At 41.3% G+C, this 17,350-nt stretch overlaps 3 protein-coding genes and 4 non-coding genes across 7 annotated transcripts; 5 read left to right on the top strand and 2 right to left on the bottom strand.

Moving 5' to 3' along the window:
- Positions 1-234: 234 nt before the first annotated feature.
- On the top strand, positions 235-3,447 carry LOC116674553 (deleted in malignant brain tumors 1 protein-like; the record flags this gene model as incomplete). The annotated part of the gene is made up of 4 exons (XM_032506965.1): positions 235-241; positions 408-853; positions 1,711-2,176; positions 3,080-3,447. Coding segments are annotated over exons 1-4 (1,287 nt in total), but the record flags the coding sequence as incomplete, so codon positions are not given.
- Positions 3,448-3,883: 436 nt separating this feature from the next.
- On the top strand, positions 3,884-4,434 carry LOC116674554 (pancreatic secretory granule membrane major glycoprotein GP2-like). Its single transcript, XM_032506966.1, has 3 exons — positions 3,884-3,896; positions 3,970-4,172; positions 4,282-4,434. Exons 1-3 carry the CDS (start codon positions 3,884-3,886, stop codon positions 4,432-4,434), a joined length of 369 nt encoding a protein of 122 aa, XP_032362857.1.
- Positions 4,435-5,005: 571 nt separating this feature from the next.
- Positions 5,006-5,785, top strand: LOC116674555 (uromodulin-like). Its single transcript, XM_032506967.1, has 4 exons — positions 5,006-5,239; positions 5,341-5,491; positions 5,587-5,662; positions 5,758-5,785. Exons 1-4 carry the CDS (start codon positions 5,043-5,045, stop codon positions 5,775-5,777), a joined length of 444 nt encoding a protein of 147 aa, XP_032362858.1. The 5' UTR covers positions 5,006-5,042; the 3' UTR covers positions 5,778-5,785.
- A 3,203-nt stretch (positions 5,786-8,988) lies between these two features.
- Positions 8,989-9,060, top strand: trnam-cau (transfer RNA methionine (anticodon CAU)). The gene has a single exon. It is a non-coding gene; the product is annotated as a tRNA-Met (tRNA).
- Positions 9,061-11,453: 2,393 nt separating this feature from the next.
- On the bottom strand, positions 11,454-11,526 carry trnat-ugu (transfer RNA threonine (anticodon UGU)). The gene has a single exon. It is a non-coding gene; the product is annotated as a tRNA-Thr (tRNA).
- Positions 11,527-12,154: 628 nt separating this feature from the next.
- trnat-agu (transfer RNA threonine (anticodon AGU)) lies at positions 12,155-12,228 on the top strand. The gene has a single exon. It is a non-coding gene; the product is annotated as a tRNA-Thr (tRNA).
- A 3,284-nt stretch (positions 12,229-15,512) lies between these two features.
- trnaa-ugc (transfer RNA alanine (anticodon UGC)) lies at positions 15,513-15,583 on the bottom strand. The gene has a single exon. It is a non-coding gene; the product is annotated as a tRNA-Ala (tRNA).
- Positions 15,584-17,350: the final 1,767 nt, after the last annotated feature.

Below are 17,350 nucleotides of genomic sequence, written 5' to 3' on the forward strand. Positions count from 1 at the left end.
AGATATCATTGTTACATTTACTTAAATATTAAGATGCCATTTTTATGACAGCACCATTACATAAAATGAAACATTCTAGCTGTCTTAGAGCCATGGTCGTGGCCATAAATTCTAACTTGCACAATCCTCAGTCAGATAAACGATCAATGCGTCAGGAAGACTAAACTAACACATTCAACTCAACAACCCCTCTGCCCCTGACATTTGTCTGCTACTAGGGGATGGAGAGTGGGGATGACAGGTAAACAAGGGGCATTTGGGTCATTTTGCTAACAAGGGGGATGGCATATATTACCTCAAATTGCCTACTGGTTATAAAGAAAGTTAAGCTTTCCCTAATTACTGTAATGCTGATGGCAGTTAAAGGCTGTAGTTGTCATGTGAGTTCACAGAGACTTTTCTTTCAGTTCGACCAGAACCCAACAGCACAGTTTTACCATCCACACCTCATCCACCACCTAAGAACTTCACCACCGGTCAAGTGGAAACTACAAACCCAACTGCAGGCAACAGCAGAGCAGTTGAGGGGCAGGTCCATCTGGCCAATGGAGGAAACAGCTCCTGTTCTGGCAGAGTAGAGATCTTCCTACGTGGACAGTGGGGGACGGTTTGTGACGATTTCTGGGAGCTGGTTGATGCTCAGGTGGTGTGTAGACAGCTGGGCTGTGGCAGGGCCATGTCAGCACCACAAAGTGCACGCTTTGGACAGGGCAGTGGGCCCATCTGGTTGGATGATGTCACATGCACAGGCAGCGAATCGAAACTCAGCGAGTGCAGCCACAGGGGGGTTGGATTCCACGACTGTAATCACAATGAGGATGCTGGTGTGGTCTGCGAAGGTAAATACAAATGTGTACAACTAAAGGCAATGAAGTCTCACTGTGTAACATGCTGTCTATGGTGTACCATTTAGCAGATGAGAGGATTTTAGTAACCACTTGTTACAGAAATATGAAATATGTGCTTTATAGTTCTCTTTATTACTTGCATGCTCTGTAGCCTAAAATAGCTGTTGTATGTAGTTTTTCAAAGATACCATCGTCTTCAAGAAGTCCATTTAACTAGAAAAACGGTCTATTCAAATAGTTTTAATATTTGCTACACACAATAGATATTGTTTTGTAGATGATAAGTCAAATGTACAGTAAAAGATAAGTTTGTGTTAAAAACATGAATGAAGTTTTGTGCACAACAACAACATGATCTGTATATCCAGTAGACGTATTCTTCACATTCAACAGGGGGACAGGTCTGCTTTGTTTTATTCACCCGCTGCTAGCTATATAGTTTAGAGAGTATTATAGAACCAAGACTAGGGTGGAACTCAGAAAAAACAGTCATGATTACAAATCTGTCCGCTACTTCAACATTACAAACAGCGCCATAGATTTATCATACACAGCACAGTTAGGCTACTGATATTTTAGAGCCATGGTCGTGGCCATAGATTCTAACTTGCATAATCCTCAGTCAGATAAACGAACAATGCGTCAGGAAGACTAAACTAACACATTCATCTTAACAACCCCTCTGCCCCTGACATTTGTTTGCTACTAGGGGATGGAGAGTGGGGATGACAAGTAAACAAGGGGCATTTGGGTCATTTTGCTAACAAGGGGGATGGCATATTCCCTCAAATATCCTACTGGTTATATAGAAAGTTAAGCTTTCCCTAATTACTGTAATGCTGATGGCAGTTAAAGGCTGTAGTTGTCATGTGAGTTCACAGAGACTTTTCTTTCAGTTCGACCAGAACTCAACAGCACAGTTTTACCATCCACACCTCGTCCACCACCTAAGAACTTCACCACCGGTCAAGTGGAAACTACAAAAACAACTGTAGGCAACAGCACAGCAGTTGAGGGGCAGGTCCATCTGGCCAATGGAGGAAACAGCTCCTGTTCTGGCAGAGTAGAGATCTTCCTACGTGGACAGTGGGGGACAGTTTGTGACGATTTCTGGGAGCTGGTTGATGCTCAGGTGGTGTGTAGACAGCTGGGCTGTGGCAGGGCCATGTCAGCACCACACAGTGCACGCTTTGGACAGGGCAGCGGGCCCATCTGGTTGGATGATGTCACATGCACAGGCAGCGAATCAAAGCTCAGTGAGTGCAGACACAATGGGGTTGGATTCCACGACTGTAGTCACAATGAGGATGCTGGTGTGGTCTGCAAAGGTAAATACAAATGTGTACAACTAAAGGCAATGAAGTCTCACTGTGTAACATGCTGTCTATGGTGTACCATTTAGCAGATGAGAGGATTTTAGTAACCACTTGTTACAGAAATATGAAATATGTGCTTTATAGTTCTCTTTATTACTTGCATGCTCTGTAGCCAAAAATAGCTGTTGTATGTAGTTTTTCAAAGACAGCATCGTCTTCAAGAAGTCCATTTAACTAGAAAACAGGCTAATCAATAAGTTTTAATATTGGCTACAAACAATAGATATTGTTTTGTAGATGATAAGTCAAATGTACAGTAAAAGATAAGTTTGTGTTAAAAACATGAATGAAGTTTTGTGCACAACAACAACATGATCTGTGTATCCAGTAGACGTATTCTTCACATTCAACAGGGGGACAGGCCTGCTTTGTTTTATTCACCCAATACTAGCTATATAGTTTAGAGAGTATTATAGAACCAAGACTAGGGTGGAACTCAGAAAAAAAGTCATGATTACAAATCTGTCCGCTACTTCAACATTACAAACAGCTCCATAGATTTATCATACACAGCACAGTTAGGCTACTGATATTTTAGAGCCATGGTCGTGGCCATAGATTCTAACTTCCATAATCCTCAGTCAGATAAACGAACAATGCGTCAGGAAGACTAAACTAACACATTCATCTTAACAACCCCTCTGCCCCTGACATTTGTCTGCTACTAGGGGATGGAGAGTGGGGATGACAAGTAAACAAGGGGCATTTGGGGCATTTTGCTAACAAGGGGGATGGACTATTCCCTCAAATTGCCTACTGGTTATAAAGAAAGTTAAGCTTTCCCTAAATACTGTAATGCTGATGGCAGTTAAAGGCTGTAGTTGTCATGTGAGTTCACAGAGACTTTTCTTTCAGTTCGACCAGAACCCGTCAGCACAGTTTTACCAACCAAACCTCGTCCACCACCTAAAAACTTCACCACCGGTCAAGTGGAAACTACAAAAACAACTGTAGGCAACAGCACAGCAGTTGAGGGGCAGGTCCATCTGGCCAATGGAGGAAACAGCTCCTGTTCTGGCAGAGTAGAGATCTTCCTACGTGGACAGTGGGGGACGGTTTGTGACGATTTCTGGGACCTGGTTGATGCTCAGGTGGTGTGTAGACAGCTGGGCTGTGGCAGGGCCATGTCAGCACCACACAGTGCACGCTTTGGACAGGGCAGTGGGCCCATCTGGTTGGATGATGTCACATGCACAGGCAGCGAATCAAAGTTCAGCGAGTGCAGACACAATGGGTTGGATCCCACGACTGTAATCACACTGAGGATGCTGGTGTGGTCTGCGAAGGTAAATACAAATGTGTACAACTAAAGGCAATGAAGTCTCACTGTGTAACATGCTGTCTATGGTGTACCATTTAGCAGATGAGAGGATTTTAGTAACCACTTGTTACAGAAATATGAAATATGTGCTTTATAGTTCTCTTTATGACTTGCATGCTCTGTAGCCTAAAATAGCTGTTGTATGTAGTTTTTCAAAGATACCATCGTCTTCAAGAAGTCCATCTTTCATCTGTGGGTCTCATATCAACAATATTATGTTGCATGTGTATCTGTTAGCTGGTTCACCAGTGAGGCTGGTCAACTCTGACAACCGGTGCTCTGGCAGAGTGGAAGTCTACCATGATGGACAGAATCTTCGGTTATTGAAGATTCTCATGATGATCTTCTCTTGTATATAATATTTATCATCTTATCTCCTTCCTCTCACACTTTTATTTTGGCGAACTTACATCTTTTTCTTCAGTTCACCCACTACAGCCTTCTCAGTTTATTTGTGACCGAGATAAACTCCAAGTGGGCCTTGATTTGGCTCGCCTTACATCCTCTGGTTTGAACCCATTCTCTGGTGATCTGGCATCCTACAACTGCTCCTGGGTCAGAGTGCATGATGGTGTAGTGTGGTATGAAGTGGAAGCAACAGCAGGTGCCTGTGGAAACACATTGAGGGTAAAGACTTGCTGTTTTCTGACAATTTCATTACAACTTGGTCCTGCTGCTTGTACTACATAGCACATTCTCACAGGCCATAAACATTTCACCATTCTCTGTCTTTCAGACCAACAGCACACATGCCGTCTACTCCAATATTTTATTCATCTACCCAATGAACAACACGTCCATCATTCCTGTGAGTCTTCCCTTCTCCTGCGTGTACCCCCTGGACACAGACACCAGCCTCAATGTGGCTATCGGACCATTTCTGGCGTGAGTAGCCTTTTGTTAAATGTGAACAGTTGAAAAAATAAGCAAGCTCCTAGGTGTATAATTGTTTTGCTGTGATTGTAGTATATATTAATTATAGCATATGTAAAATTTAATTATAAATAAAGACATACCTGTTTTTCATTTTAGCATACATTGCTGTATGCCACAGTGTCTTAACGAGTCATCCAAGCCACAACAATCATCACCACACACAGACAGTTACAAAACAAATGTCAGCAGGTAGAACTTAACCCCAGAAGAAAAATGACTACTGTATATCTAACTTCAGTTTGTTCTGTACTTAGTAAGTTATGGATTTATTGATATTGCACCACGGGAACACCAGAAGCTGGAGATCAGCACGGATTTACCTAAAAAAGCCTGAGTGATGGTTATACTTTCTAGCTGTTATACATTGAAAAAACATGTGCATGTTGACGCATGTTGTTTGCATATGAATGGACTACAGGAAGGAATATACAATTAACAAGATAAAATAAACGGAAAAGAATAAAAAAACTTGGAAAAAAGACTTGCCATAACAAAAAACATATTTTTCTTGTCAGGGTGGCAGGCGGCATTTCAGGCTCAGGTACCAAAGCCAGAGCCTCCATGTCTCTGTTCCGCACCTCACACTACACCGAGACTTATCCAGCAGGCCGGGTCACCCTGCCAGTGGGCTCGCCATTGTATGTGGGCGTCTCTGTGGAGGAGAGAGATTCAAGCTTTGCAGTTGTTCTGGAGGACTGCTACGCCACTCAATCATCAAACCCTGACGATTCCATCCAACACCCTCTCATCCAGAACAAGTTAATATCTCTCTTGAGCATCAGCAGATAGTTTGTGCAGTTATGATGGAAATGGGGAAAAAAGTTTATGTATGGTGACATTGCTCCATCCTCTCTCCCAGATGTCCCACTGACCGCCAACAAGTGTCAGTGATTGAGAGCGGCTCATCCCTCCATGCTCGTTTCTCTGCCCTGCTCCACAATGATTATAGGGACGTTTACCTTCATTGCAGCCTCAGCCTGTGCGAACGGACGAGCTTCTCTTGTGTTCCTGTAAGTCACACCTTTCACTTTATCAATAGCTCCAATCTATAATCAATAAACACTGGGGTTTGAGTGTATTTTTCCCACCCTCTTCTACCACGTAGCCTTGCACAAGTAGGACCTATCGCTCTGTTTCCAACTCTGATCGTCTGAGTACCCTCAGCATTGGACCAATCATGTGTGAGTATGAGTTACAATTTGGTCTCAGGGATGATGCCTGAACATAATGAACTATAATGAATCAATAACCATGCATTCTCTTTCTTAATATTTAGGGGACAAGTCACCTGAGTGAGCTGGTAACAGTAATAATACAAACATATTTCATATTGTGATATTGTTTTGTTTTTAAGATATGTTTTGTTCATAAGACATAAGATTATAAAAACTGGTGTTTTCAATTCTAAAAAACTTTGTTAAGGTTGGGTTATTGAAAAAGGTTATAATGAAAGTGAAAGTCCCAATACTTTTCTTCTTTTCTGTGTGAATTACCACTACAGCCCTGATGTAACTGTATTTCATGTAAATGACTAAGTCTATTTTTAAATGCATTGATTATTGTTCAGATCCAATGACAAGTTGTTCAAATTGTGGTATAAACTGTGCAACTGATATGTGTGTATGTGGCAGAAAATAACTCTATACCTTGATAATGGAATATGCATTAGTTCACAAATAAAATGTTAAAATGGAAACCATGGCACATTACCAGACTGAAGGTTCTCAACAATTATTTGATGCATTGCCTTTATATTTGGCACAGCTACGGTGGACAGCAGATTAACTATAATGACTGTGGTGAACCCCTAACTCTTCCTATATACATATACATACACATATATACATATATACATTTAAATATATACATACATACATATACATACAGTGAGGAAAATAACACCCATTTGAACACCCTGTTATTTTGCAAGTTCTCCCACTTAGAAATCATGGAGGGGTCTGAAATTGTCATCGTAGGTGCATGTCCACTGTGAGAGACATAATCTAAAAACAAAAATCTAGAAATCACAATGTATGATTTTTTTTACGATTTATTTGTATGATACAGCTAAATTATTTATTCCCAATACCATCCTGACTGATTTAACAGATAGTCAGTAGGACCTGTCTCCTGGCATGTGTTTCTGTCCTGTCAAAACAGGACAGAAACACATTTCTTTGTTCATGTTGACTTTGCACAATCAAACTCGGCTGAGTTGAACTCTCAATAACCTTCACGGAAAAATATTCCTGACGTGAAATCGTGGCCAGACCTACCGCAGTTTCCGTAGTGCAGTTATCACATTCAGGAATTCAGGAAAATCCTGTTTGAAATTGATGCAGAAAAACTAGTCCATGCATTTGTTACTTCAAGATGGATTACTGCAATTCTTTATTGTCAGGCTGCTTGAAAAAGTCCATGAAGACTCTTCAGCTGATCCAGAATGCTGCGGCACGTGTTCTGACAGGAACCAGGAAAAGAGATCACATCTCTCCTGTTTTGGCTTCTCTGCATTGGCTTCCTGTAAAATCCAGAATAGAATTTAAAATCCTTCTTCTCACCTACAAAGCTCTTCATGGTCAGGCACCATCTTATCTTAAAGAGCTCAGAGTACCTTATTACCCCACCAGAGCACTGCGCTCCCAGAATGCAGGGTTACTGGTGGTTCCTAGAGTCTCTAAAAGTAGAATGGGAGCCAGAGGGTTCAGTTATCAGGCTCCTCTCCTGTGGAACCAGGTTCCAGTTTGGGTTCAGGAGGCAGACACCCTCTCCACATGTAAGAGTAGGCTTAAGACTTTCCTCTTTGATTAAGTATTCATGTGCAGCTCAACCTCAAAAAGCCATAAAGCAAATGCTTGTGGCTTAAAGATCGAGCTCCCGCTCATAGATTATCAGACAGGCGCAGTCTCTGTGGCGCAATAGGTCAGCGCAGTCGGCTGTTAACTGAAAGGATGGTGGTTCAAGTCCACCCAAGGTCGTTTGTTGCTTATTTAACCTGGAGTGAGCCGACTCTGGGATTTATCCTTCTGCAGAAGACCATAGAGCAGCCCGAAGATAACCCAAGTGGCCTTATGTCAATCAGAAGGTACAGTTCTGGAAACCATGTACATACTGAATTTTAATGTCATTGGTATGCAGGTCACTTGATGAAATTCATGCAAATACATAAGGCCCCACCCAACAGTTTTGTGATACGTGGCGTGCAACTGTCTGTCAATGATCAAGCTTGTTGCTGTGACCAAGAAACCACCAGCAACATGACTGATACATCATCAGTCAGCTATTGCACCCCCACTGCTGCTGTATGTACGGTGGCTGCTGCATCAGTGAGCGGTCCAGCAAGCTGCAGACAAGGTTTGGGGAGTGGCCAGACCTCCACATACGGCTGGACATCTGGTACTTCATGCGAAGGCTGGCTGTCGGGTGTACCACTGACGCTCATTCCCTCTACCCCACCTTCATGAGCTGTCTCTCTGCTGCATATTTGAGTGGGATGCAGGAGACCTCTCTCTGTTGCAGTGGGCAAAGACAGAGCAGCTCAGGCAGGAGGGTGTGCCAGCCATGACTGGTCGTGCGGTGGATGCAAAGATCAGTAAGAAGGAGCTGAGTCAGTACTGTCTCAGGAGGACACGCGGTGAGGAGGCCACCATCTGCAGGAACTGGGAGGGGCAAACGGGAGGGACCTCATGGGGGTGCCACTGTTGGACCAGGTTTATAGAGCTGTAAGGCAACCAATATGATGACTTGAAGTGAGGTTAACTCTCATGACATCGCTTGGTTAAGTAAATAAAGTCATAAGAGGCTTGGTAGACTCCTTTCTGACTCTGCTGTTTATATCTGTACTCGCAATGCCCTGTTTTTAATGACCGCCCAATCGTAAGTATTCAATGTGAAATACTCATTCATTGCCAAAATTGTCGGTAACTGTTACGGGACGCATGTCGGCCGTCATGGTAGCGATACGCTACGTATACAATCCAAAGACTGAGACTGCAGGTATATGTTATATGCCCGTATATGTTTAACATGTTCATATGTTTCATTAATTTTTTACTATGTTTAAAATCTTCAGTTAACCTAGCCATTCTCCATTTCCCCACATTAATCTCTTAGCTTTCTTGTGCACATTTTAACATCTAAAACTATGGTTATTTACATGCTACTGCTGCATTCATCAATCCGTCATTCTGTTTAAAACCATGCCATACTTCACAAACATTACCTATATAATAACCAAGCAACAATCATATCTCTGTTAACTATTTTAAATGATAAAAATTGTAACCCTCAAGATAGCTTGTGATGTGTTTAAACGTGGTTAATTATATCTATTTTAAGTTGCATATATGTCTATTTCACTGAAATCAATCATTTTCAGGAGGTCCCAGTCTACAACCACGCTCCATAACCCTACCAGTCAGATTACCTTGGACCATTGGTTGCCACTGGTTCCCACTGGTGCAACTGGTGAATCACAGATTTTCCAGCCTCTGAACTGGAACAGCAGAGCAGAGTGGCGCAGCGGAAGCGTGCTGGGCCCATAACCCAGAGGTCGATGGATCGAAACCATCCTCTGCTAATTGCTGTGCTTTGTCTCCGTATTAAGTCTGCTGCCAGGCTGTTGAAAAGTAAGAATGCATCTGTGTCTGAAGTGTGTCCACCTGCTGAAGGGTACATTCTTCATGTTACGTCTATTTCATGCATTAAAATGGAAATTACAGTGCTCATACCCACTGTAACACCCATAAAAAACATGAGCATTAATACTGTCTAAATACAGTACATGCAAAATGTGTATGTTTAATGTGGTTGTTGTGCTGTCTACAATAGCCTGAGGTATAAAAGGTAGAGCATACCGCTTAGTCAGATTACCACAGGAGTCCATGGTCTACCACTATGTTCCATAACCTACCCCTTTCCCTACGTCTTGCTTGTTCACGTGAGAACGAGTGCTGTCCCAATAATTTTTTTGATCGAGGGGTAAGGAGTGTATGGCCCTAGGAACCATAGATAATGAATAAAAACATATATGTACATATATGCTTGCAACCATGTTCCTAACTAAAAATCGCTAGCTTGCTATGCTAACGCTATTCGCTAACTGCTAACGTTAAGGTTGATTTTTACAACATTCCCGCATTTCTCTGCCTTAAATGGACTGTTTACATCGCATAGACTATATAATATTAATATTAACGGTCTATGATACATCGCTATGTGGTTTACATATACCGCCCTGTATCACACAGGAGGCCACAGCAGCTGATCCACTTTCGGGCTGAAAACGAGCAGAAGTTTCTTAAATCATGTGTTCATGTTGTACCCATTCATTATTGCATTGGTACTGTATTATTGTAATCATTTGTAATTAATTCCTGTTCATGCACTTGTGTATTGTTGTTGGTTATGATAAGGGACACTAATGAAATGTGGGGGGGGGGTTGGTCTTGTGTGTCTTCTTTTTAGTTTCACACATTTGTGGAGAGTTAGCCAGAGTGGCTAAGATGGTGGTAGGTAGGTGATTAGTTTATTTCCATGGTCTGCAGTACACGGATAATTAACCCATCAAACTTAAAGACAGTGGCACATTAAACTAATAGCAGCAATAACAGGCACATGTTCCTGGCAGCACAGCCTCACCTCCATCTCTCCTCCCAGGAGCATAAATTTATATTTATTTATACAGGTTGTCAATTCCCACCCCACTGCTTCAGTCCATCCCATCCTAAAGCAGGTTGATCTACTCCATAACATTAATACCTAGCCATCTCTTTACCTATGGAACTTGGTCACCAGTTCCCTCCTATCCTGCTGACTACAAAACAGGTCAGGATTTTGCATACCTTTTTTATTTAATAACCCAAAACAACCAAAGTAAACATTCCTATACAAAGGAAAACCCTCTACTTGGTTTGGCCTGGTGATGTCATCCATGACGACCCTCTTCCTATGAAACATGAAACACCGCTCTTTTATGGCTTCTGAATGAGAGTAAGTTTGTTGTTTTGTTTGTGAGTAGTACTCAAGGGGGTGTTGTGGCTTAGCTGGTTAAAGTGCCTGTCTAGTAAACAGGAGATCTAATCCCTGCAATACCTTGTTGTTGCAGTCATTGCCTCTGTTTGCATCCCATCATCATGTCTACCCAATCCCCATGCTACTCATTAAGCCCTGGTAGCAAATGAAAAAGGCATGTTACATTTACACAGAAACACTACATCAACACAGACTTGAAATTCAGAGCAATGCTAGTTCATTCATCAGGTTTTGTAGTTCTGTTTATAGAAACTACATCCTGTTATGTTGCCTGATCATACATGAATTCGCGAGATCCCGTGGGTCCTTGTGACTTTAGCTGTCATGGCCGGAGTGGATCCGCAGTTGGTGGAAGTCAGGGGTAAGGCCTCCTGCACACTGCCTGTGTGGTGTGAGCATGGCATTTCTGTTGCGTGGTATTTTCTTGGTCTTTGCACACCAGAAATGTTTCTGGCATGGCGATGTTGCTGCTAGCCTTGTCTGTACACATGTGTGTTTCTCATTGACATGTAATTCAATAACTTGTTAATTGTTAATCTGGACTGGTTTGGAAATGAATCAGATCATCTAAAGGGGGTGGATTAACTACCCACATTACACCTGAAATACCCTCAAGATTTGAATGATCCTTTGGAACTGAAGTGCTTGGGAATCCCCAAGCATCCCCTGACTTCAGTCAGCATCACATGCACCTGGAACCCCACCCGACAGTGATGTCACAGGGTCATGGTGTACACAGGGGCCACATTCAGCCCCAACAGAACAAGGTTTTGAAAGCATTAAAAATGGGTCCAATCCATTTCCCTTCAGATATGTATTGCCCCTCAACAGGCCACAACTGGGCAAAATTAAATAATGCTAGTTAAGCACTATAGCAAAATAAATAACATATATATACACTCTTTGTAGTGCTGATAACAAAAGTATTAACTGATTATCAGGCACTGCTGGGATTTGGACCCAGGATCTCCTGTTTACAAGACAGGTGCTTTAACCACTAAGCTACAGCGCCTCCTACAGGTTTGTTTGTCATGTAAGATTACAATGAGCTAGTGAACAGGGTTCCAACCATTCATCCATCTTTGTCAAGCAGCTCCAGCAGGGGACCCCAAACTTCCCTTTTCAGAGCGACTGGGTGATCTCGAGGCGTTCCCAGGCCAGGTTGGAGATATAATCCCTCCACCTAGTCCTGGGTCCTCCCCAAGACCTACTCCCAGGTGGACGTGCCTGGACTACCTCCCTAGGGAGGCCCCCACGAGGCATCTTGACCTGGTCACCAATTTCTCATTTTTGTATTGCAGCACACCCAGCTGCTAGAGCTTCTCAACGATCTGGAAGAGTGCTGGGCCCTGAAGCGTCCACCTCAGTCTGGTTCAAATGGTGACTGGTCCACCTGGTGGACTGAGCTTCACTGGCTCTAGTTTAATGTTTGTGTTTCTTGTTGTTTTAACAAGTATAATATTACTGAAATGTAATTGGTAATACGTTATATTACTGTGTTAAAGCAAAAAGGAATACATTACTTTATTTGCGTTACTTTTGTAACCCGTTACTCCCAATACTGCCAGTCAGTATACTGTATGTTTAGCCTATTCAAGGTAAAAGAGAAATTAAGATTTAACATTACTCCTAATAATGGAGGTGCTGTGGCTTAGTTGGTTAAAGTGCCTGTCTAGTAAACAGCAGATCCTGGGTTCAAATCCCAGCAGCACCTTGTTGTTGCCGAGATTACCTCAGTTTGCATCCCATCATCATGTCCACCCTACTCCCTGCTACCCATTAAACAGATCACTTTGCATTCAGTCTCGTAATCACCATAAAAATTAGGTATCACTGAAATTTGAACTTGTGTTGCTGCAGTCAGAGTATACAGTGCTCATCCTGAGTGGGCCAGTATAGTGCATTATAACTGCTTGTTGAATGGTCTGTTAGCTTTGAAACCCCCCTTTCCCCACAGCTTTCAAATGTAAATTGTGCACTCTTGGGTTCATAGCATGGATCAGGAACCAAAACGGACACACCGTGACTCAATGTGGGCGTTGGCCGGCAATATTTGACACGTTCAGACCATGAAGACAGTTATCAGTTTATTTCCCATCTGGCAGGTATACTTGTGGACTCAGTTGGACATTTTGAAGATAATTGCACAATTTTTACCCAATTGTCAGTCTATTGCCCATCTGGCAGGGACATTTCTGGATTCAGGTGGACATTGTGGACAGAAACATTGGTGGATCTTGATTCCCACCATGGGATTTAGTCTGTATTGCACATTGGGGTACAAGGTCAATAAGATTCCATTAACATATTGCGCAATGTATTGCCATTGTCAATCAAATTGCCACCCTAGTGACTTTCTTCCATGTCTCCATGAACGCCCATATGTTTGGGCTGACAATTACAAGAGCAGCCGAAAACCCTAGTCGACCCAGTCCAAACCATCGCGGTAAGCCTCACTGGGTGTCCAAACTAAAATGATAAGAGGCAACTTGGTAGACTCCTTACTGATGTTTATATCTGTACTCACAATGCCCTTTTTTAAACACCAGCCAATCACAAGTGTTACATGTGAATAATCAATGTGTGATTAATCAGGAAGCTCACATAAAAGATAGTGGCAAGGTCTACCAAATGTTTAACTTTACTACCCGTGCGGAAGCGGAAGCGTGCTGGGCCCATAACCCAGAGGTTGATGGATCAAAACCATCCTCTGGTAATTACTGTGCTTTGTTTCAAATTACGTCCATGTACTGTTTGTTTAACAATGCATCTGTTGCTGCAAGTGTCTGAAGTGAAATCTCTGCAATGCTCATTGCATAATACAATAAATATGCTATACAACAGTACAAGTACATAAATACAGTAAAAAAGTGACTGTAAAACATGTAGATTTAAAGTGATGTTGTTCTGTCTGATAGTCTGAGGTATAAAAGAGAGAGCATAATGCTTAGTATGTGTCACAGCAGGTCTTAGTCTACCACTACGTTCTATAACCCTACCAGTCAGATTACCACAGGAGGTAATATCTTTGCAGCTCTTTTAAAGACTCTACCATAATACCTGCTGGAGATGCCAGGTCCTCATACATGGAAAGCATGAGCTCTACCACTGAGCTACATCTCCTGAAGATCTTCAGATTTTTTTTACTTTTTTCTGAGATAGACTCAGACTTATCTTTATTAATCCTTTTGGGATGACTCACGCAAGGAAATTGAAATATCACTGACTAAAAGAAGAAACCTGGGTAAAACATGTCATTTTAATGTTGTTTATGACTTCAAAACCTGTAAATGCAACTGCAGTGGCTGGAAATCAAAACTGGGCAAAATTATTGCACTGCTAGGGTATAAATCAGGGGTCTTCAACAGGGGGTCCGCGACCCCTAGGGGGTCCGCGGAGGTACTGCATGGGGGTCGCGAATGTTTTAACAACTAACAAGCATCACTTATTTTCCTTTTCACATTTATGTTTTAAAAATGTCCATTTGAATAGCTTTTATGCTTGATTACATGCAATTGACAGACATTGTTGATCTTGGCAGGTATCAGTTTATTGTGTTATGTTATGTTTATAAATGGCCGTGGCATGGCCACCCTACTCACTGTGCCTCGCACATGTTTAAAATAAAAACATGAATATATGAACCTGTGTATTATTTGAGTATCATAGTATTGAATGCATAATAACAAGGTACATTTACACATGGCACTATAGGACCAGTTTGATATAACACAATTTTATACAATATATATAATTAGGGGGTCCCCGCTCCATCTCGCCATCAGTTTGGGGGTCCTTGGCCTGGAAAACGTTGAAGACCCCTGGTATAAATCATAGTTGAAAAGTAACACATCTGTTGCCTTTCTGCTAGACAACACAACGTTCACTGCAAATCTTGTAACACAGACTGAAAATAAATGATAAGAAATACATTGGTGGAGACAGGTTGCTTCCACTACTTCTGAGATAACACTGTCTTTGCTACCACTCTTGAGGAACACCTCTCGTTGTCTGCAGGATTCAAACCTGCACGGGGAGACCTCAATGGATTTCTAGGCCATCGCCTTAACCGCTCGGCCACAACTACCTGCAATTTAGCGCTAGACCTATTGGAGCAAATGTTCATAAACGTTTCGATTGGTTAGTAGCAGTTACCAGACACGGGCAAAGTGTGAATCGTAGTGCACTTCCTGTGTCTGTGGATCCATGTAGAGGCAGCTTGATTGATTGATATGCTCCCTTATTTGTACCATAACAGAGATCTAATATTTTATCAAATTGGGTTGGGCGAGTAACCTTTCTGGCTAATCTTCACAAATAAAGCAAGTACCCACAAAATGAAAACTAATGCAATGGCTGGGAATTAAACACAGGTGAATTTCTTGGAAGGCAGCTATGCTCACCACTATACCACCATCACTGGGCAATGCCATGTTCACTGCAAATCTTGATACACATCTGGGCAATGAGACTGATTTTGCATTAATTACCATAAATGCAAGGAGGTCACAGGAACTCACAACACTGTGCTATTCAAATATGCACAAATCCTTTTCAATAGTTGAGTAAAGCAGGACATGGGTAAAGTGCACTGAGGTTTTAGACACTTGATAAGTTAATCATCCACTTTGTGGTCTTTTAATACTCCCAGCATTGTTTCATTTTCTCTTTCAGAATAAAAGCTTATGCAGCTCTTTGACAGACTGGACAAGGAATACCAGCTGGAGATGCTGGGGCTTGAACCCAGGTCCTCATACATGCAAAGCATGCGCTCTACCACTGAGCTACAAAATTGCTAATGCATTTTGTTTGTTTGTTTTATTCGATCCCCATTAGGACAATGCACTGTTCTCTGCAAATCTTGCAACACATCTGGTCATTGAGACTGATTTTTGCATTAATTACCATGAACACAAGGAGATTGCCTTTTAACACTTTTGTCTTTCAGAATAAGAGGTTTTGCAGCTCTTTTACAGACTGTTGTAACAGAACACTTGTTGGAGATGCCGGGATTGAACCCGGGGCCTCTTACATGCAAAGCATGCGCTCTACCACTGAGCTACATCCCCTGAATGTTTCTACAGAAACCCCTACCCGGGAAAATGTTGAAGCAAACTTGTTTTTTTTTATTTGGATCCCCATTTGCTTCAGCATAAACTAAAGCTTTCTTCCTGGGGTCCTACAATCCTTTCTTTGAACAATACTCTGTATGACATTTCATTACACACACACAGACATAAATTAGAAATACTAACCATAATTAAATCTTAAAGTTAACGCAATTTATACAAGAAATAAAATAAAGACACTACTCCGAATAGATAAATCAATTTTCAAAATAAGATAACAAAAGCCCTATAACAAACTAATTTTAAATTACATATTTAATTCCTTTGAATAAATATGTCTTAAGTGATTTTTTAAACCATACTGAAGTTGTGTTTGATCGTCGTGGGAGAGAGTTCCATTCACACATCGCTCTGTACCTGACAGAACGCTGAATTGATTTAGTTTTCACTTTAGGTAAAATACAACTCCCTCCTACTGCACGCCTCGTTGGATGATGATGTGTAGCAGTACTAAGGATAGTTTTCTGTATGAAGTAAAAGGTGTTTTGTTTGTTATAGCGTTATGTAAAAAAAATTAGTGAATGCACAATCTATTTTAACTTTAAACCATGAGAGTTGTTCATGCATGTTATCAACATTTGATCTAAACCCCACACGAGAGCCACACGTGCAGCTTTAGTCTGAATCACTTGTCATTTTTTCATATTAATTGCTGAAGTTCTGGACCACACCACTGAGCAGTAATCCAGATGTGAAAAAAACAAAACCTGAAGGACTTTTTCACCTATCTGTGGTTTGAAGATGTTTGCACACCTTTTAATAACTGACAAGGTGTTGCCCATTTTAGTTACCAGCTTCTGAACATGTTTGTCCCAACACAATCTATTGTTAATCATCACACCCAAAAGTTTAGCCTCTTCTCTTTGCTCTACAGAAGTTTGCTCTATACTGAGTTCAAGTTTTGGTTTGGAACATTAAAAAAAAGAGTTCCAACCACTAAACTAGTAGTTTTAGATCCATTGAGATCAGTTTGTTACTTCTGATCCAGTCCACCACTATAACTCTCTCTGTAGTTTAGTAAACAGATAGTAAATCGTTAGTAAAGATTGTGAAGAGGAGTGGCCCAAGACAACTTCCTTGAGGAACTCCATGTTCCACAAGCCTGAAAATCTTCCATTAAAGTAAACTAATTATTATTATCAATTTATTTTATTTATTTATCAATGTTTTTGACAAATCCGTGTTGTGTAGCTGTGTAGTATTTTTAAGATTTATTTCATTTATGAAATAATCATTGACACAATTTGCTATACCACTTGGTTTAGTAAGAAAATCACCTTCATTTTTCTATCTAAAAGGTCTATCTCTGTAGGGATCCATCCCATAATGTTGTCACACACTTAGAATAATAATCTGAGTCTTTCATCACTTTTAGTGGATGGAAACGTTTCTCTTGTCAAGGAGTTTAAACACAGAACGGCAGGAAGGATAAATCCACCATATCAAGTCTCAAATAATAAGCAAGAGGCCTTGTTAAATTTATTTTATTTTAACTACAAAACAACAATACTTGAGAGCGTACAATTAAAAATGGCCAACTTCTTGTGTGCTGGTAATAATGAGAGGACCAATTTACACAATATTTAATTTGCGCTTTTTCTAACTCCCACTTTTCATAGTTTCATCCCAAACCCCTATATGATAAAATTACAATGACTTCCTGTCAGCCAAAAACAGATTTCTAGAGATGAGAAGAAAGTTTTTACA

The sequence above is a fragment of the Etheostoma spectabile genome, unplaced genomic scaffold (genome assembly GCF_008692095.1).
Source record: "Etheostoma spectabile isolate EspeVRDwgs_2016 unplaced genomic scaffold, UIUC_Espe_1.0 scaffold00000679, whole genome shotgun sequence".
Classification (NCBI taxonomy): Eukaryota; Metazoa; Chordata; class Actinopteri; order Perciformes; family Percidae; genus Etheostoma; species Etheostoma spectabile.